Source organism: Pleuronectes platessa, chromosome 14 (assembly GCF_947347685.1).
Source record: "Pleuronectes platessa chromosome 14, fPlePla1.1, whole genome shotgun sequence".
In the NCBI taxonomy this organism is placed as follows: domain Eukaryota; kingdom Metazoa; phylum Chordata; class Actinopteri; order Pleuronectiformes; family Pleuronectidae; genus Pleuronectes; species Pleuronectes platessa.
This window is the reverse complement of record NC_070639.1, coordinates 10250317-10265947: the sequence shown is the minus strand read 5'-3', so window position 1 is coordinate 10265947 and position 15631 is coordinate 10250317. Positions and strand designations below refer to the sequence as shown.

General features: G+C 44.4%; 1 protein-coding gene across 1 annotated transcript in view; it reads right to left on the bottom strand.

Annotated features, from left to right (window-relative positions):
• LOC128456106 (NALCN channel auxiliary factor 1) overlaps nucleotides 1–14796 on the bottom strand; it is a 76799-nt gene extending 62003 nt beyond the window's left edge. Inside the window, exon 1 of the mRNA XM_053440160.1 lies at nucleotides 14062–14796. Coding sequence (XP_053296135.1) covers nucleotides 14062–14796 — 735 coding nt within the window. The remainder of the gene's footprint in view (nucleotides 1–14061) is intronic.
• Nucleotides 14797–15631: the final 835 nt, after the last annotated feature.

Sequence of the window (15631 nt, the reverse complement as noted above, 5' to 3'; positions counted from 1 at the left end):
TATATCGGAAAGATTGATAAATAAGCACATATATAACCTATAAAACCTATAACCTATTATTAACAGACTTAAAAAAAAAAAAAGGTCGGTTTAGTCTGAGGGGTTTGGTCAAAAGATGTAGAAGCATGTACTTATGTTGATTGGATCAAGCAGGAGCAGTGAACTGTTTGAGCTCGATAGGAATATTATGGCTGACTATAGTGTACAATCAGGTTTTAGAGCTAACAATCCCCCAAGAAATGTTAATAGTGGACAAAAAGAGTAAAGTTGTAGGATGAAAATATGAGCTAAAACTCAGCATAAAAGCTCCGTCAAGTGAAATAGAGCTGATGATTTGGGGGGGGGGGGGGGGGGGGGGGGAAGCTGGTACTGGAGTGGTGTTCAGAATCAGTAGATACCCTGAGGTTGTGTATCAGCATCGGTAATGGGGGAGAAAAGGTCAGATCAGAACAGAACAGAGACAAAAAGAGACGGAGAAGGAGGCTGAGTTGATGGTGGCGGACGGGGGACTCGTAGAACCAGAGGAGGAGATGAAAGAGAGAAAAAGAAGAGACAAAATGATTCAGTCCTGCCGTCCTCTGTACAGGATATGACCCTAATCTCCCCTATCAATCAATCCCAATCATTTCCTGGGCTGGAGTTGTGCTTCCAGCATCTGTGTGGTTCCGACTAAAAGCAGCGGGGGGGTCGTAAGGTCAAGCCACGAGACTTTCCTCCACCAGCCCTCTCTCTGTTTCTCCTCTCTCCTTCGACACGTGCGCACAGCTCGCCGTGTTTCAAATCCTCATCACTTTTATTCGGCTGTCGGTCTCAGACCCACCCCCTTCTCTTTTTGTCTTTCCTTTCCTTTCCGCCTCATTTCTCCTTTTCTATCTTGACGACTCAACCTCCCAATCTCTGCCCCGTACCAAACCTCATCCCCCGCTTTCAAATGGGAAATCAATAAGACAGTTTGTGAAAGTCATCCCTCGTTCTCTCACTCAATATTTTTCATTAACTGTCTCGCACAATCGCACATACATTCAAATAAAGTCACATATGTGCCGTTCCTCTCAAACTTTGAGAAATCTGTCTGACATCTTCTTTTTATTCCTCCCGTCCCGCTCAGAGACACTGCACTGCGGGAACCAAATGACACACAGGGGATTATACTGTGGGAATTATGCTCTCAAGTGCTCCAATGCAGACGACAGCTAACTGACACCAAGGACAAGAGGACACAGAGGAAACATGAAGGGCCCAGACATATATTCTCAGAATGAAAGTCTGAACAATCGCATTTGGTGACTGGCGAAAATACATTTGGAAGCTCCTGCCCTCGTTTTTGTTAGCATCTCATTTCACAGTGAAGGAGACAGGATGATTCTCAGAGAAAAGCTCAGGGAATCAAAGTAGGTGGGACAATTAACCAGATGCCATCTGAGTCTGTTTTTGAGAAACAAAGGAGGAGTTTATACCTTATACGTCATAAGCTTTTGAGCGTTGTAAAAGGAATGTTTTAACGCAGTGGATGAGAAAGACGAAAAAGAGCCGAGAGAAGTTCCAAGGCCACAAATTCTGTTCTCTACTTGCCACAAAGTTTTCCTCCGAATATTCTAAGATAAATGGAGGTGTTCATTTGACAGCTTGTGAAAACGTAAATGTTTAACAGTGTGTCAAAAAGTCAGTTAAGAATTAAAATGTGCCCATTTACACGGTGATCCACCCTGACCTTTCAATTTTTACTTTCAGTTCAATGCGGAAAAATCTTTTGAAGCTTTACATAAAAATATTACACTCTACTACATTAACTCTTTCGAACTGTGGTTAGTTTGTTTTAAAGACCGGCTGGGATTTCCCTCTGTTGTGCCACTGAATTTTTTTCTCTCCAAAGGGCACTGCTCTGTAGCAATGGCAGCTATATCGTAAGAGTGCTAAAAGGAGGATATGAAGGGGTACTGCTGTAAATCCTGCAATAAAGAGACAGGATGGGAGACGGCTTTATCCAGCTAACAGTCCACACAGGTGGATTAGGTCTAGAAGAAGCAAGATAGTGGGAGGAGGGGGGGAGGTGATGAATAGGGACAGGAACTGTGTGAGGGAGAAAGCAGCTGAAGGGACAGAGGGTTGGAAGGGGTTTGCAAGAAGGAAATGGGTTGAGGGGAAATTAGAGAAGAAAGGGTGCAGAAGGTAAGACAGCGAAGTGACAATATCAAAACACACAGCATACATACAGTATGTGTGTTGATACACGGGTATCGGCCTTGGCCTGCACAAATCCATATCGGTCGGTCTCTAGTAAACAACTGCTGGCTCACATCGTTGGTGCCTCTTAATTCAAATTGTTTGTACAATGGAGCCGACCCTGAGAAGCTTCTAAATAAGCAGCTTAAATTATTTTTGCATTTGTATGCTTCTATTTCTAGATTCACGACGATTAGACGGATTAAAGAGCATCAGTCTAGCTATCCTAGTCAAAGGGCTACTCCAAAAGATGTGAGTCATGGGTGCTTTTTATTTACTGCTATGTGCCTGTAATGGTTTGTTGAAGAGGATGTGCACAAATGGAAAAAGGTAAAGATGTTTGTCTGTTTCCAAGATGATTTCCTAAGTCATTTGTTTGTGTATACAGTGTAAAACACAGTGTTCAAATGCAGTATTTAGATTTTTATATATGAGCAGTATACCACTATAATAGATAAATGCTATATATTTTGTAGAGGTCAGTGAGAATAAGTGCTGCCAACATGGGTGTCGAGTGCCGAGTTTCACATGGGAGCAGGAGCACGGGGCATGAGTGTTGAGGTTCCACCTCTGTGCTGTTGAAAAGTCAATGAGAGATGAATAATTTACAGGGAATCAGTCAGCGGCTGTCGGTGCCACTGTAAAGCAAAACTGCAACAAAAGAGAGAAAAACAGGACAGGATTAATGGGTCATCCAAGCTGTGCAGGTTGTTTCCAAACATGTCAGAAAGGGAATGAAAGAAGGACGAAGGAGAACAGTGGTAGAGACAGAGTAAAAGGTGAAGAAAGAGCGGCACAGCTGACAGGAGGCAGGTGGAGGTTGGAACAAATGGACAAAGGAGTTTTAGACAAAGAGGGAAACCCGCTTCACCATCCATCCAACTTAGAACATGTGAACACACAAACATCAAGATGGGGAAAAAAAAACATTAGAAAGAGCCGATAGGACCCTCATCCAAAGGTCAAGCTCCCCTCCATCCGTCTCCTGTCTCACTTTGCTCCTTTTCCACGTTGTATCGGAACCCATCAATAACATATCTATCTCCCTCAATCTCTCTCTCTCTCTCTCTCTCTCTCTCTGCGCCCCCTTCCTGCTCCGTCCACAATTAAATCACTGTGTCAGACCGGAGGAGATGTGTGGGTGAGGATGCTGCTGCTTGCTTAGCTTCAGCCCACTCACCCAAAAAAATACATTTAGACCACCGAATGTGACATATTTACATACAGGCCCACATCACACACCAGAAAAAGCCTTGTCTGCGGTGAGGTGGTTGCTAGGTGCCACTGGAGTGATGATGTGAATAATCAGCCTCTTTGGCTTTATAATGAGATCTGTGAGGAGGACAACACAAACTCATTTGCATTGGTATAAATGTAGGCGGTCAGCGTAATATAGTCTAATTGCTATTTTGGTTTTTCAGCCCACCTGGAAAATGCTTTTTAGGCAAGGACACACAAAGCAGCGTTTTGAAAAGACAGACATTTTTTTTTCTTCTAAAGAGTCTGTATCACATGTGAGTGGTTGTTAACCTAAGTGCAGCCTCCCGTCATGCAGCCGTGGAAACAAACATGGCACAACACAATATTGTGTCTTCATTCCTTCCACCAAGGAGGACAGGTTTTCACCCCTGTCTGTTGGTGTGTTTGTTTGTTTGTGAGCACGATCACACAAAAGCTACATGATGGATTTCCACCAAACTCTGTGGTAGGATGTGGAATGGGTCAGGGAAAAAACCCCCACGATCTTAGCTTGGATCCGGATCATGGGATGTATCCAGGATTTTTTCGATTGAATTTAGGGTTGGACCATCGAGTGTCTATTTACCATAATAAAAACATTGTCACCTTTTTTACACTTGTACTATCTGCCTTATTGCCTGTGCTTATTTAATCTAAATGTCACCACTGGTCAGATACATATCAAAACATTGCAGCGATAGAGCTTAAAACAATTAGTTTTATTAGAATTTTAGATTAGTCCAAGGACAGAAAGGTAATTAGCCACTATTTTTTATTTGTCATTTTAATTAGGGAATTATTAGGACATTTCCTGAAACTAAACAAGTAATTAATCAAGGAAATACTTTGCTGATTAAAAATAAAATAAATTGCACTGCTTTGAATTTTTTTTCTTTTGATGGAAAAAATTACATATCAGCATAAAACCTAAAAGTTTATTTCTAAAAATTGCAAACTATTCCCTTTAATTAAAGCTCCTTTCACTCTTCAAATTAAATGTTAAGTCAATGAAAGTTGAAACAATAACCACACAGCATCCTACTATGCCGCCATGCCAACAGGCACTCATGCATGCACACATGCGTTTTCCCTCAGCACACACACGCACACACACACACACACACACACACACACACACACACACACACTCACTCACTCACACACTCAGCCCCTGACAGAAACACTAGTATGATTAAAATGGAAAGGATTAGGTCGTACCAGGTGCTCCAATGAATTGTATGAGCGAAACCCAGAGAAAATACAGTATGTCAAACACAAGCCTGCCATGCTGCACACACCAGAGTATTATTTCCTCTAATGTAACCATTCATTTGTCATTCTCTTCCCCTCCTCTGTTTACTTCCAACACCTAATCGCTGTCAGCCTCCCTGTGTGTGTGTGTGTGTGTGTGTGTGTGTGTGTGTGTGTGTGTGCTTGTGTGTGGTTTTGCTACGTCTCTGCTCAGGCCGTGCATGTGCAGTATGTGTGAGTTCTATAGACATGAGACTGTGCGTACATGTGTCTGTCTTCTCTCGCTTTTCTGCTCAGCTCCCTGTGAATCGGGACACGCTGTGAGCAACTGCTGCTGCTGATGATGACTCAGTAATGTGAGAATGTCACCAGAGTCTGGGAAATGTGACTGGTTTCTGTCTCCCTGCCAGTGATACTCGCACAGTAGCTTTCTCAGCACACATCACCACCGCTCCTGTCAGTTTCTCTCTGTTCTTATCTGTTCCTCTCTTGTCTCATGCCCCATTTCAAGTGTCTCGATTGCAGATAAAAACCCAGATTCAATTTAATACACTTTTGGTTACACTTAAATCCATCGCCACTCGCCAGATCTCACATCTGATTAGAGGTTTTTCCCAGGCGACATGAACGTCGGAGTCAGCCCCCCTCAGTCCATGCACCGGAGGCTGTCCAGCAGCATGACACAGGCACTCGCAGCATTATCATCTTAGACAACTATTACAGTAACTATAAACAAGCACTGTTGCTTAGAGTGTGACGGCTACTTTCACAAACCATTTAATTATGTATTTACAACCGAGAGGACAAAAGATGGATACGCACATGTAGCTTTATCGTATCTATAGCTACACAAACTGTTTAGTCCCGACTGTTGCAACCATAGACTCTGGATGGATGACATGACAGCTCCCCGAAAGTGGAGCCAAAGTGTCTCGATCGCCACCCGGTGGCTGATTGTATAGGTCATAAATCCCGCCCCCTGCTTATTAAAGCAAGCGTTGGAAGTCCTGAAAAAGCTAGAAAGAGCAAGTTACAGTTTGAAAGTATGTACCCGATACATCGCATCAACTCCCATCAGCCCTTTCATCAAAGCCACGTCCTATAAACAAATGAACGAGCACTAATCCCTGCTAGAAGCTGACTTTTCTGTGACTCGCTTGCTGACTTCTGACTGTCATCTTCGGCTTGTATAGACTCTGGTCATGTGCAGTGAGAACACAGGCAGGGTGGGAGGAAAGTGGGAGGAAGTTGAGAAGCATCCATCATATAGTCTGTGGTCGCTCTAGCTGGTTTTACGTTTTAGGTTCGATTTTGACCACCCCAGGAAGGGGGGGGGTTGGAAATACCCCCTATACAAACCAACCACTCCTGTATGAAAGCAGAAAGTGGTTGGAGATTTAAGGAAATAGGCTTGTCTCAGATAAATCCCTTTTCGTTTCATGAAAAAAAAAGAAGGGATGAGAGCCAGTGGGTGCAGCCGGGGGAGGTGAAAAAAGAAGCTGCACTCAACTCGAACCACATGGCATCATCAGCGTTGAATACAGAAAGATACATGTACATTTATCAGAACCAGATTGAATCAAACTTTATTTATCGACCCAATCTATGCATCATTCATAATGGAGATGCTTTTACCTACCGGAGAGATTGTACATGACGTGATGTGCCCCTCTGCTCCATATGAACATCCCCATTAAACAGCTTACTGACATCACGCTAAAAATATCGGAGCAGTGTCTAAATAGCACGTTGCACTTTGTCCTCTATAAATGGCTGCCAAAGAGCTGCGTCAATGAAGTTGTGATTAAACGGATTCCATTTTTATCAATGACTCATCCCACTGAAAAGCCAGTTTCTCTTCCTTTCAAATAAACAATACCGTTTTCAGATCAATGTCATGCTTACAGAGAGAGCTGGATCAACATGTGCATTTCAAAACAAAGGAGAGCTTCAGACAAGAAAACAGAGCTGGGCGGTCATGAAAGCACCAGGATATGTCAAATGGTTTGGGTTTGGAAATCAAGTGTATTATTCTATTTTCATCCTTAAAGGCCCCAAATTTTACAACTTTCTGGGATTTAATTTGAGGTATTGGTTCCCCTAGGATGATCGCTGGTTTAAAGTAAAAAAAAACGTCTGCAAAGTGTATTTCCATGTCCCCTCTTCTGCCTCTCTCTGGAGCTGCAGACAGAACAGGCTGTGTTCACCTGCCTCTTGAGCCCCTCCACTGATTGGCTGACTGTACTTTGACCAGGCCTATCATCTGTCTCATTCTGGCACATTCACTCCGGTAAACACAGCTGAAAGTCACGGTTTTATGTTTGCACAAAATTACAGTCTGTTATAACAGGATGTTTCTGAACGTTAAGTTACACCGTCCTCACATTTTAGCATCATACGGAGAGGAAGTGCAAAACGAGACGTTTCAATAACATATTTCTTAGAATGGACTGAGTGAAAAAATCCGAATTGACTCATTTCATACTTTGAGGGTACCCTACATATGGGCCCTTCAACACTGGAGTGGCAGATATCAGCTACCTCCTTGCAGAGTGCTGCTCTGGGTCCAGTAGCTCCCAACAAAGTTGTGTAACAGGTAGAAAAATCACCATCCGTCCATTATCTACACAGCTTCTTCTTTAAGGGTCACAAGAAGAAACAAACAACTCATCATGATCACATTCACGCCTATAGTCAATTTAGAGTCTCACTCAACCTAACCCCAATCTGCAAGTCTTCAATCTGGGAGGAGGCCGGTGTACCCAAACAAGGAGAGAGCATGATGACCTCTAACTATAGTGGGAAAGTCTACGACACCACCTTTGACCCCCTCACAGCTCAAATAACTGTCACGTCAGACACAGCACTACATCAAAAAAGATACTATAGAGACAAAAATAGCAAGTAAATAATTTCTTGTCAGTCTTGCTGCTTCTATAAAGTTCCAGAATGTATTAGCTTCTGATAGCCACAATAAGCTAGGCACGTTGTCGCTGAGAGAACACAATAGCAGCTGCAGGAGCACCGGTCCTGCGACAATTCACTGATACTTTTCTATAAGAACAGAACTCTACCACGAAAACGGGAGGACAAGGAGGCCATGCGGGTTTGATGTGAGTTACTGTGTACAGTATTTAGCATTTGTGTTTCATCACGGGTGACGGGTCGGGTCACAGGTCATATGTAAACGGGTCTGGGCGGATCTGGAATTTACTTGGAGGTTATAGCGGATAATGTGATGCGGGTGATATCGGGTCCTGTACAGGGCTTTGGAGGTGCTTGTTTGCAAAACATGGATCATAGCAGGACTTTACCTCCAAGACACAAGTGAGGAATCCGCTACACAGACAAATGGTAGTTATTCATTTTAAAGCTATGAAGATGCTGAACACTTTGACACTTAGAATGATCGTTATCTTCAACAAATAAATGTTCAACGATTGTATGTGCCCAGTTTTCAAATGCGCTTTATATGCAGTCATTTATCAACATAAACCGTTTCCGCTCTCTACAGCCACTTGTCTCTCGTCACAGAAAAAACTCAAACATAACACATCACCCACTCATCAAATCATTCATGTGAGCATAACAGTGAGAAAGAGGAGAGACAGAAAGCAAAGGGCCCTTTTGTAAAAGTGATAATTTGTTTATGTCATGATCTGATTGAATTTGGATGCTTAAACTTTTATCTCTGTGTGAATGGAGCTGGGCTGCAGAGATCAACGAATTACTGGATGCATGAAGCCTGTACGTGCACACAGGCACGAAACACAGTCGCGGAAGAGAACATAGAGTGGTCACAGAGATTTTTGGCAGACCCACCCAGTTCCCACACATCACAGAAACCGGACATCAATCATCCATGTATTAACTGTGTGAGGAGGATAAAGACTTTTGTCAGAGTGGGGGGCCTGCAGAGGAGAAGAGAGGGAAATTAATGGAGAGAAATAAATTGTTGTGGATGTGTTGATAGGAGCTGAGGCCCAGGGCATTGAAGGGAGGGAGCTGTACGGTCTCATTGTGCTGCCTGGATGGGGAATAGAGGACGACGAAGAGGCGTTTCCATGGGAGTGTGGCCGTGTTCTTCTCGAACAGATGCATTCCCTTATCTCCTGCCTGGGGAGAAACAAACACTGGCAGCTCATACGAAGGGGAGTTTCCCTGCATCCGTTTGAGCTGCACAGAGAAACAATAGAGCCCTAATTGAATTTGAGGAAGGGAGAGAGAAGTGCACGACTTGTAGCGCAGGTGCCAAGACGTATGTGTTGATAACAGAACAAAATGTAGACGATGAGCTTTGTCAAAGCCATATTTGACCATTAACAGTAGTTTGTTTCAACAAATGTGTACTGTAGCCCTGTATGCATTGGTATAAAAATTAAATTTGTCAACAGAAACATACTGTATGATGCCTTTTATACCTATGAACGTCAAGATCACCCAAACTTAGGCTACATCGACATACAATACGATTGTACGACTGTCTGATCTCCTCATTGTCCAACCAGCGCCATTGTGCCACAGTAGAATCTTTCCTCAAAATCCCCCACAGGGTTCATTATTATTTGTTGTAAAAATTTGGTTCATGATCATCATCGAATGATAAGGAACTAGATTGGTTCAGCACACACCTCTGCAAGGCCCGACAGAGTCTCCTTAAATTAAATCCAGCTGCACAAAATTTCCGACAATCATAGATATCACACTCCTAAATATCCAGAATGTTTCATCCAGATCCCTGGGAAATTGGTAATAATGTCAAAATTGCAATGTCAAAGAAAATGAAAAATATAATCCTTGATTCTCCCCTTTCTCCTGATGTCCCATCACTCCACGGAATTTTGTAGAAACTTATTCGGTAGTTATTGCATAATCCTGCTGACAATCAAACCAACGAACAGGGGCGAAAACATAACCTCCTTGGCGGAGATAAAAAGTTGCCGACTGAAGAACAGTGAGGAAAACAAGCAAAAGCTCCACCTTGTTGTGAGATTATTTTGTTTCCAAGATCAAGAATGAAGTTTCAATCTAAACTATTAGATGGATTACAAAACAAACAATCAGGTGTTATCACTCCGATGATCCTCACATTTTCCACATGGTACCATCATCAGGTCAAAATGTCAGTTTACTTTGGGTCAAATATAAAAACAAACTGATGCCTCAGCTGCTCTGTGTGTTTAGTGCTCACACATAAGCCCTAACAGATAAATGAAATGGGAGCTCAATTGAATAGTCTTGTAGAAATAGACAGTGATAGAGGGGAGGTGATTGAATACGCAGAGGGCCAGAGAGGCTGGGTGAAGGAGCAGACAGTGTGATCTGTGTGGACAGGCCTGTAATTGAAGGGAAGGAAAGGACCTTAAGCTAGATCAGTATCTATCACTCCAGCCGCGAAAGAGCGCTCAACACCCATATATTTCCAGAGAGGGGAAACGGGGAGAGAGAAAACAACAGGCCGCCAATGGGAAAAAGGTCCATTAGGATGATGAGGGAGGGGGCGGAGGCGATGCAGAGACAGATACTGGCCACATGTGTACACTGGATGTTGGCTCCTCAGAGCTCTGACACTGATGGGAGAAAGACAAAGAGGGAGAGGATGTGAAAGCGAGCGAGAAACAGTGACGGATAGAGGGAGAGGAGAGATCAACATGTTGAGACAGCCCTGGAGACACAGCCACCAGAGAAGCAGAGAATTATGGGAGTGCAAATTAAATTACACCGGAAGGGACAGTCAGGTCTGGACCTGCAGGAAACACTGCTCATGGGGCTGTGTGTATGTTGTGCGGGTGTGTGTGTCTGTGTGTGTGTGTTTGTGCATGCATCTGTCTATGTGTGGGTGTGTGTGTGTGTTTCATACAGGTGTAAAGAAAACAATAGCTCTTAAGAGTAAAGTAAAATAAGAATATAGGAGGTAAAAGGATGATTTTTTGCCAACACCTACACATTAAAAATTTAAATCATCAAATAAAATTGTTTTTTTATAACAAGGTGCGATATCCTTTGTCCTTAACCATAAGCAAGAGTAAGAAAAAAATACCATAAAAACCATTAACAGGAGCAAAAAACAGGAATAGAGAGCCACATGTGAGGCATCCCTCTCCCAGGACGGACAGAAGTGCAACAGATGCTGCATGTCGCTGAACACGTCAACAAAGTTGTGATATTTACAACAGTGATTAGAAGAAACCCTTTGAGTATAATGGAAAGGTGTTTCAAAATTATTTATACATAATAAATTGTCCGATAGAGATGAAGGGAGCAGCAATGACAATTGAAATGGAGGAGTTATTGCCAGTAATGGTAGAATATGTGAGCAGCCTTGTTTATCATAGTCCATTAATGCTTAATTATTAAAACAGTCATGTCCTTCCTCCATTATATATTTTGCTGATCCTGTGTAAGATGTGCATACTTCATTCTATGTTGTTATTCTTCCATCTCAAACAACGGGACCCTTTCTTTATTTTAGTGCCTTGATGTTTTTTTCATGGTCCTGTAATGAGTTTATCGGGAAATGCTCGGCAGCATCAGGCTAATTACTGTCACCAACTGTCTTCATCAATAGGCCTTTTTCACCGCAAACATTTTGACTTGCAGTAAGGAAACCATGGGTGTTACTGATAACTGCAGCCTAATCAACCATGTGTTGTTTACCCATATCCCCTGATACAACCCGCAGGACTCTCTCCTAAATAACTGCAGCAGGAAAGAAAAAAATCACTGTTGAAAAAACAAATTAACATTTATGATAACACTATAATATGATGTGGTTAAGGTCGGACACAATGACAACATGGAAAAGGAAAGATCATGGTTTGGGCTCATTGAGGTTAGAGGACCGTCCACATCCTGGCTGCCAGCTGACTTCTAACTAAATGCATCGGTTAAAACCTGAGAAAGTTAAGTATTGTCCTCTTTTTCAGTTTTTGGATGAACCTGCAAACTCCATGCATTGACCCAAACTGTGAAAGTTCCATATGATATCACAATCATATCATACATTTTGTTCAGTGGAAGGAATCAGGGAATATTGAACCGTGCATAAAGAAGGAAACTATATTTTGGTTGTCTTGGGATAATATAATCATATTATATTAGAGGCTTCTAATGGAAATAGTTATACTGGTGCAATAATGAACAAACGATTTAAGTCTTGCTGAAAAGGAACAGCCCAGTTATGAAGATGTATGTCTCCACAGTAATCCATGACAATGTGATCCAGCAAACACAATGCTGGGACCCTGAAAGTAAAGCAGCTACATTTTATTCACCCATTAAAAATGTCATTATGAACACCTCAGTTATTATAAGCGCCTATCAAAAGTAGAAGTGATGGCCCCTGCATTTAGCATTTAGCTGTATTGCCCATAGCATCTGCTTCACTTACACCAACCAAATATGAAAACACATGCATGGTGCTTGCATGGTTTGTGATGAATGTTTGTATATGTTCTATCTTAGCTTACTGATAATTGATAAACATCTGTGTCACACCATTCTCCGACAGTAAACAAAGCAGATTCCAGTTCCATGCACCAACCAAGTGAAAACGACTGTTTTGGCAACATCTGCTCATGGTGAACTGTAGAACTGTAGTTATCCTTCAACGTGTCTCACTGTATTTATAATGTCGCCTGGATGAGACATCACACCTCAAAGCAGTTTCACCTGTCCACCTCTAAATCTCACTTCTCTTATTTCCGTGTATTTCACCCGTTCTTTTCATATTATCATCTTTCTGTTCCTCCATCACCTTACACCTGCGACGGCACACACAGACACCATGTGATGCTACAGTTTACAGTTTGAAAAGAGCCCTGGGCAGTGGTTTAAAGAGCAGAGGCCTGAGATTAATGACATAAGTGGCATAAGAGGTAAGAGTGAATAAGTATAGTTTCAAGTTGTCTACTGTCTTTTTTTAATTGTCCAACCGAGTGGTTCTTCAAGGAGCAGTGGTTTGTGATGCATGCCTGGGGTGCTGTGCTCACGCAAAGGTCACACGAACACTGAACCAGATAAGCAATTCAGATCGCACTAAAGGGGCTAAAAGGCTGCTGTAACCCTGCTTGAGTCGTATTACACTCGCAAAGAGAAGGAGTACAAATGTACACGAGTGGAAGCAGCCATAAGAGGTGGGAAATGGATTAATGCACATACATACACACACTGTAAATATAAAAGCATGTAAACACTCTGGCAAACAAGCATAACAATAAGGTATGACTCACTATAAGCACACATAACACCAGCATATCATTCCAATGGGAAGGTTTATCCACACTATATCCTCCCAGTAACTCATATCACACTTATGGATTATCGGCACTCTGCCCAGCATCCTGACCATCTGCCCTTATACAACCTCATGACACGGTGCTGCAAAGATTGATAAGTTGAAGCAAAACCATCTATAAAGCCGAGCTATCGATGGAGGCACAGTATATCCAGCATGATAATGCATGTAGTGCATTTACAACCAGATACAGCACCAGCCAGGCAACTCATAAATCTCTGCATCCCTAGTATGAGGCGCACTCCCTCCTGTCAATAACAATGTTACATGCTTTCACTGCCACCGATTGTAAGACCTCCACGCTGTATATTTTACATCTCTGGTGTGCTCAGCCAAGGAAGAGCTCATAAAGACCCCCGGTTTAGCTAATCAGGTGGGGGACACACAGCAAACCCACAACACAACAAATGAAGCAAATTGAAGTTTAATTTAACTAGTGCATCCCCCCCTGTTTCCACAGGTAACACTGGGGAGCACGGCTCAATGCAGCCAAGTGGGCCTTGAAGCCTAAACCAACACAATACCAAGTGAGTCTATGTGTGTAGCTGATGTGGACCCAGGTATAATATGCCATTGACAAGCACCTGCACTGCCTGAGACATAAGCTCCGAGGCTGCCATGTTGTTGGAAAAACAAGCGAACTGCGGGGACAATACAAATCCTGGATTAGGTGCAGAAATTGCTTGCAGTATTACAGCATTGAAATGAGCAACCCTCTCTCGGCTTGTGGTGCAAACCTCACACTCCTGATGTCAAACGTCACCTCCACAGTCACAGGTCACAAAGTAGTCCATGTCAGGAAGGACTTAGAGAAGGGGAGAGAGCGGGAAAAGGAGGGAGAGCTGGAGGATTATGTGGTGACCTGTTCCCTCATGAGGTGCCGCTGACAGGCCAAGTGGTGCAGTGGAGAAACAGATAGTCTGAAAATAAAAAACTAAATACCAACATACTGATAGGTATGCCCACCGGTTTCCATGACGACCGTGAACCCACCCCCTTAAATGCACTGGCTGTGTGTGCGCGTGCGCGACCTGGCCTCGTTAAGGTCCTACCTTGCATTCCTCCATGCACGTCCTGACCGAGTACGCATCCGTCTCGTATTTTTGAACCAGCAGCTCAAACTCCTGGTACCTCTCCTCCGCCTCCAGGTCAAGAAGCTGATAAGCCCGGACGCACTCGCTGCATCCCAGCAGATCCACCCCCATGGCCATATCCAGGGTGCAATTCAAATCGACCGGACTCGTAAACCCGTAAAACAAATCCAAAAGTGAGTAGGAATTACAAAAAGAAAGGTACAAATCGCTCAGATTCACGTACGCCAGCTGCGTCCCCTCGCCCCCTCCACCGGAGAGGCCCAGGCACACGGTCTCCGCGTCCGTGAAAGTGAAGCAGTCTTTGGACAGGCTGTCGGGGTGACAGGCGTCCATTCGCCACAGAGATTTGGTAGAATTCCCTAGAAAAATAACATCTTGCTCTCTGGCGAGACGGAGGGGGTCGGGTGATGTTGGGACGTGGTGGCGGTGGGGGGAGTTCGGGTGCTCGCCCATCGTGTCCGTAATTGCGAGCCCCGCGTCCCACCGCTTGTCTCGGGTCCGCGTCAGTTTCGCCTCGGCGCAGAACCACAAGTGATCAGAGAGCAGGACCGTGATGAACAGCAGAGAGGCCAGCGACAGTCGCCATCTCTGGGCCCGCTCCGACTCGGCGAACGGCTTCTCGTTCTCTCGGGGTGCAAACCAGTATTTTAAGCCTTCATCATGCTGCCGACGCATCCAAGCACCCCTGGTCATATTTTAGAAAAGTGCTGCCCTGGCCGACTCCACCGCGGGGGCTGCTCTGCCACAATACTCATTGACTTGGGGGGGAGATGGAGTCCGGTTGGTTCTCCTCCTGTAGCGGTGGGGTGCCGTGCCTCCGCCGGTCCAGGGCGCTCCTCTATCGCGCCCGCAGCAATCGGTGCTATTCCGATCCAATTAGCGCGCCCGCACAGATTAAGCTTCGCGCTGCCGCATCCCGGTTCTCCATGGCTCTCCGGGGGGAAACGGCGTCCTCTTTGACCGCATGCCCCCCTCTCTCCCTACCGTCCCTCTCCGGGTTTGTGTCTCTCTCGTCGGGGGTGCAGGCAGGACCAGCTGTTGCGAGCCTCTCCGTGTGTAGAGCTACTGATGCTGCGCGTCCGCCGCCGCTCGCTTCGCAGATTCACTTGAAGGAAAGAGCGACGAGCCCCTTCGATGCACGCAGGCTGCTGTCTCTGTCCCGGACCTGGGCGGAAAGCCTGGAATCCTGTATCCCGGTGGCCATTGTCATCTTGGACCGCGGTTAAGTTGCCGCCATGTTCGTCTTGAAACACTTTTTTGGAGAGCTGGGTCTGTTTGCGTCATCTCCATCGTTGCGATAGCTCCATCGTTGCGCAGTGGCGGAGCAGCTTATTTCCTATATGCACACACTCAAACACACACACACACACATACACACACACACACACACACACACACAGACGAAGGGAGGGAGGGAGGGAGAGAGGGAGCACAGGCGGACACATAGGTGGTGAAGGATGTTTTGGCTATCCTCTCCTCTCCTCATGAGCAATAGTCTCCAAATCGTGTCTTGGCTTAGCAAGACGCA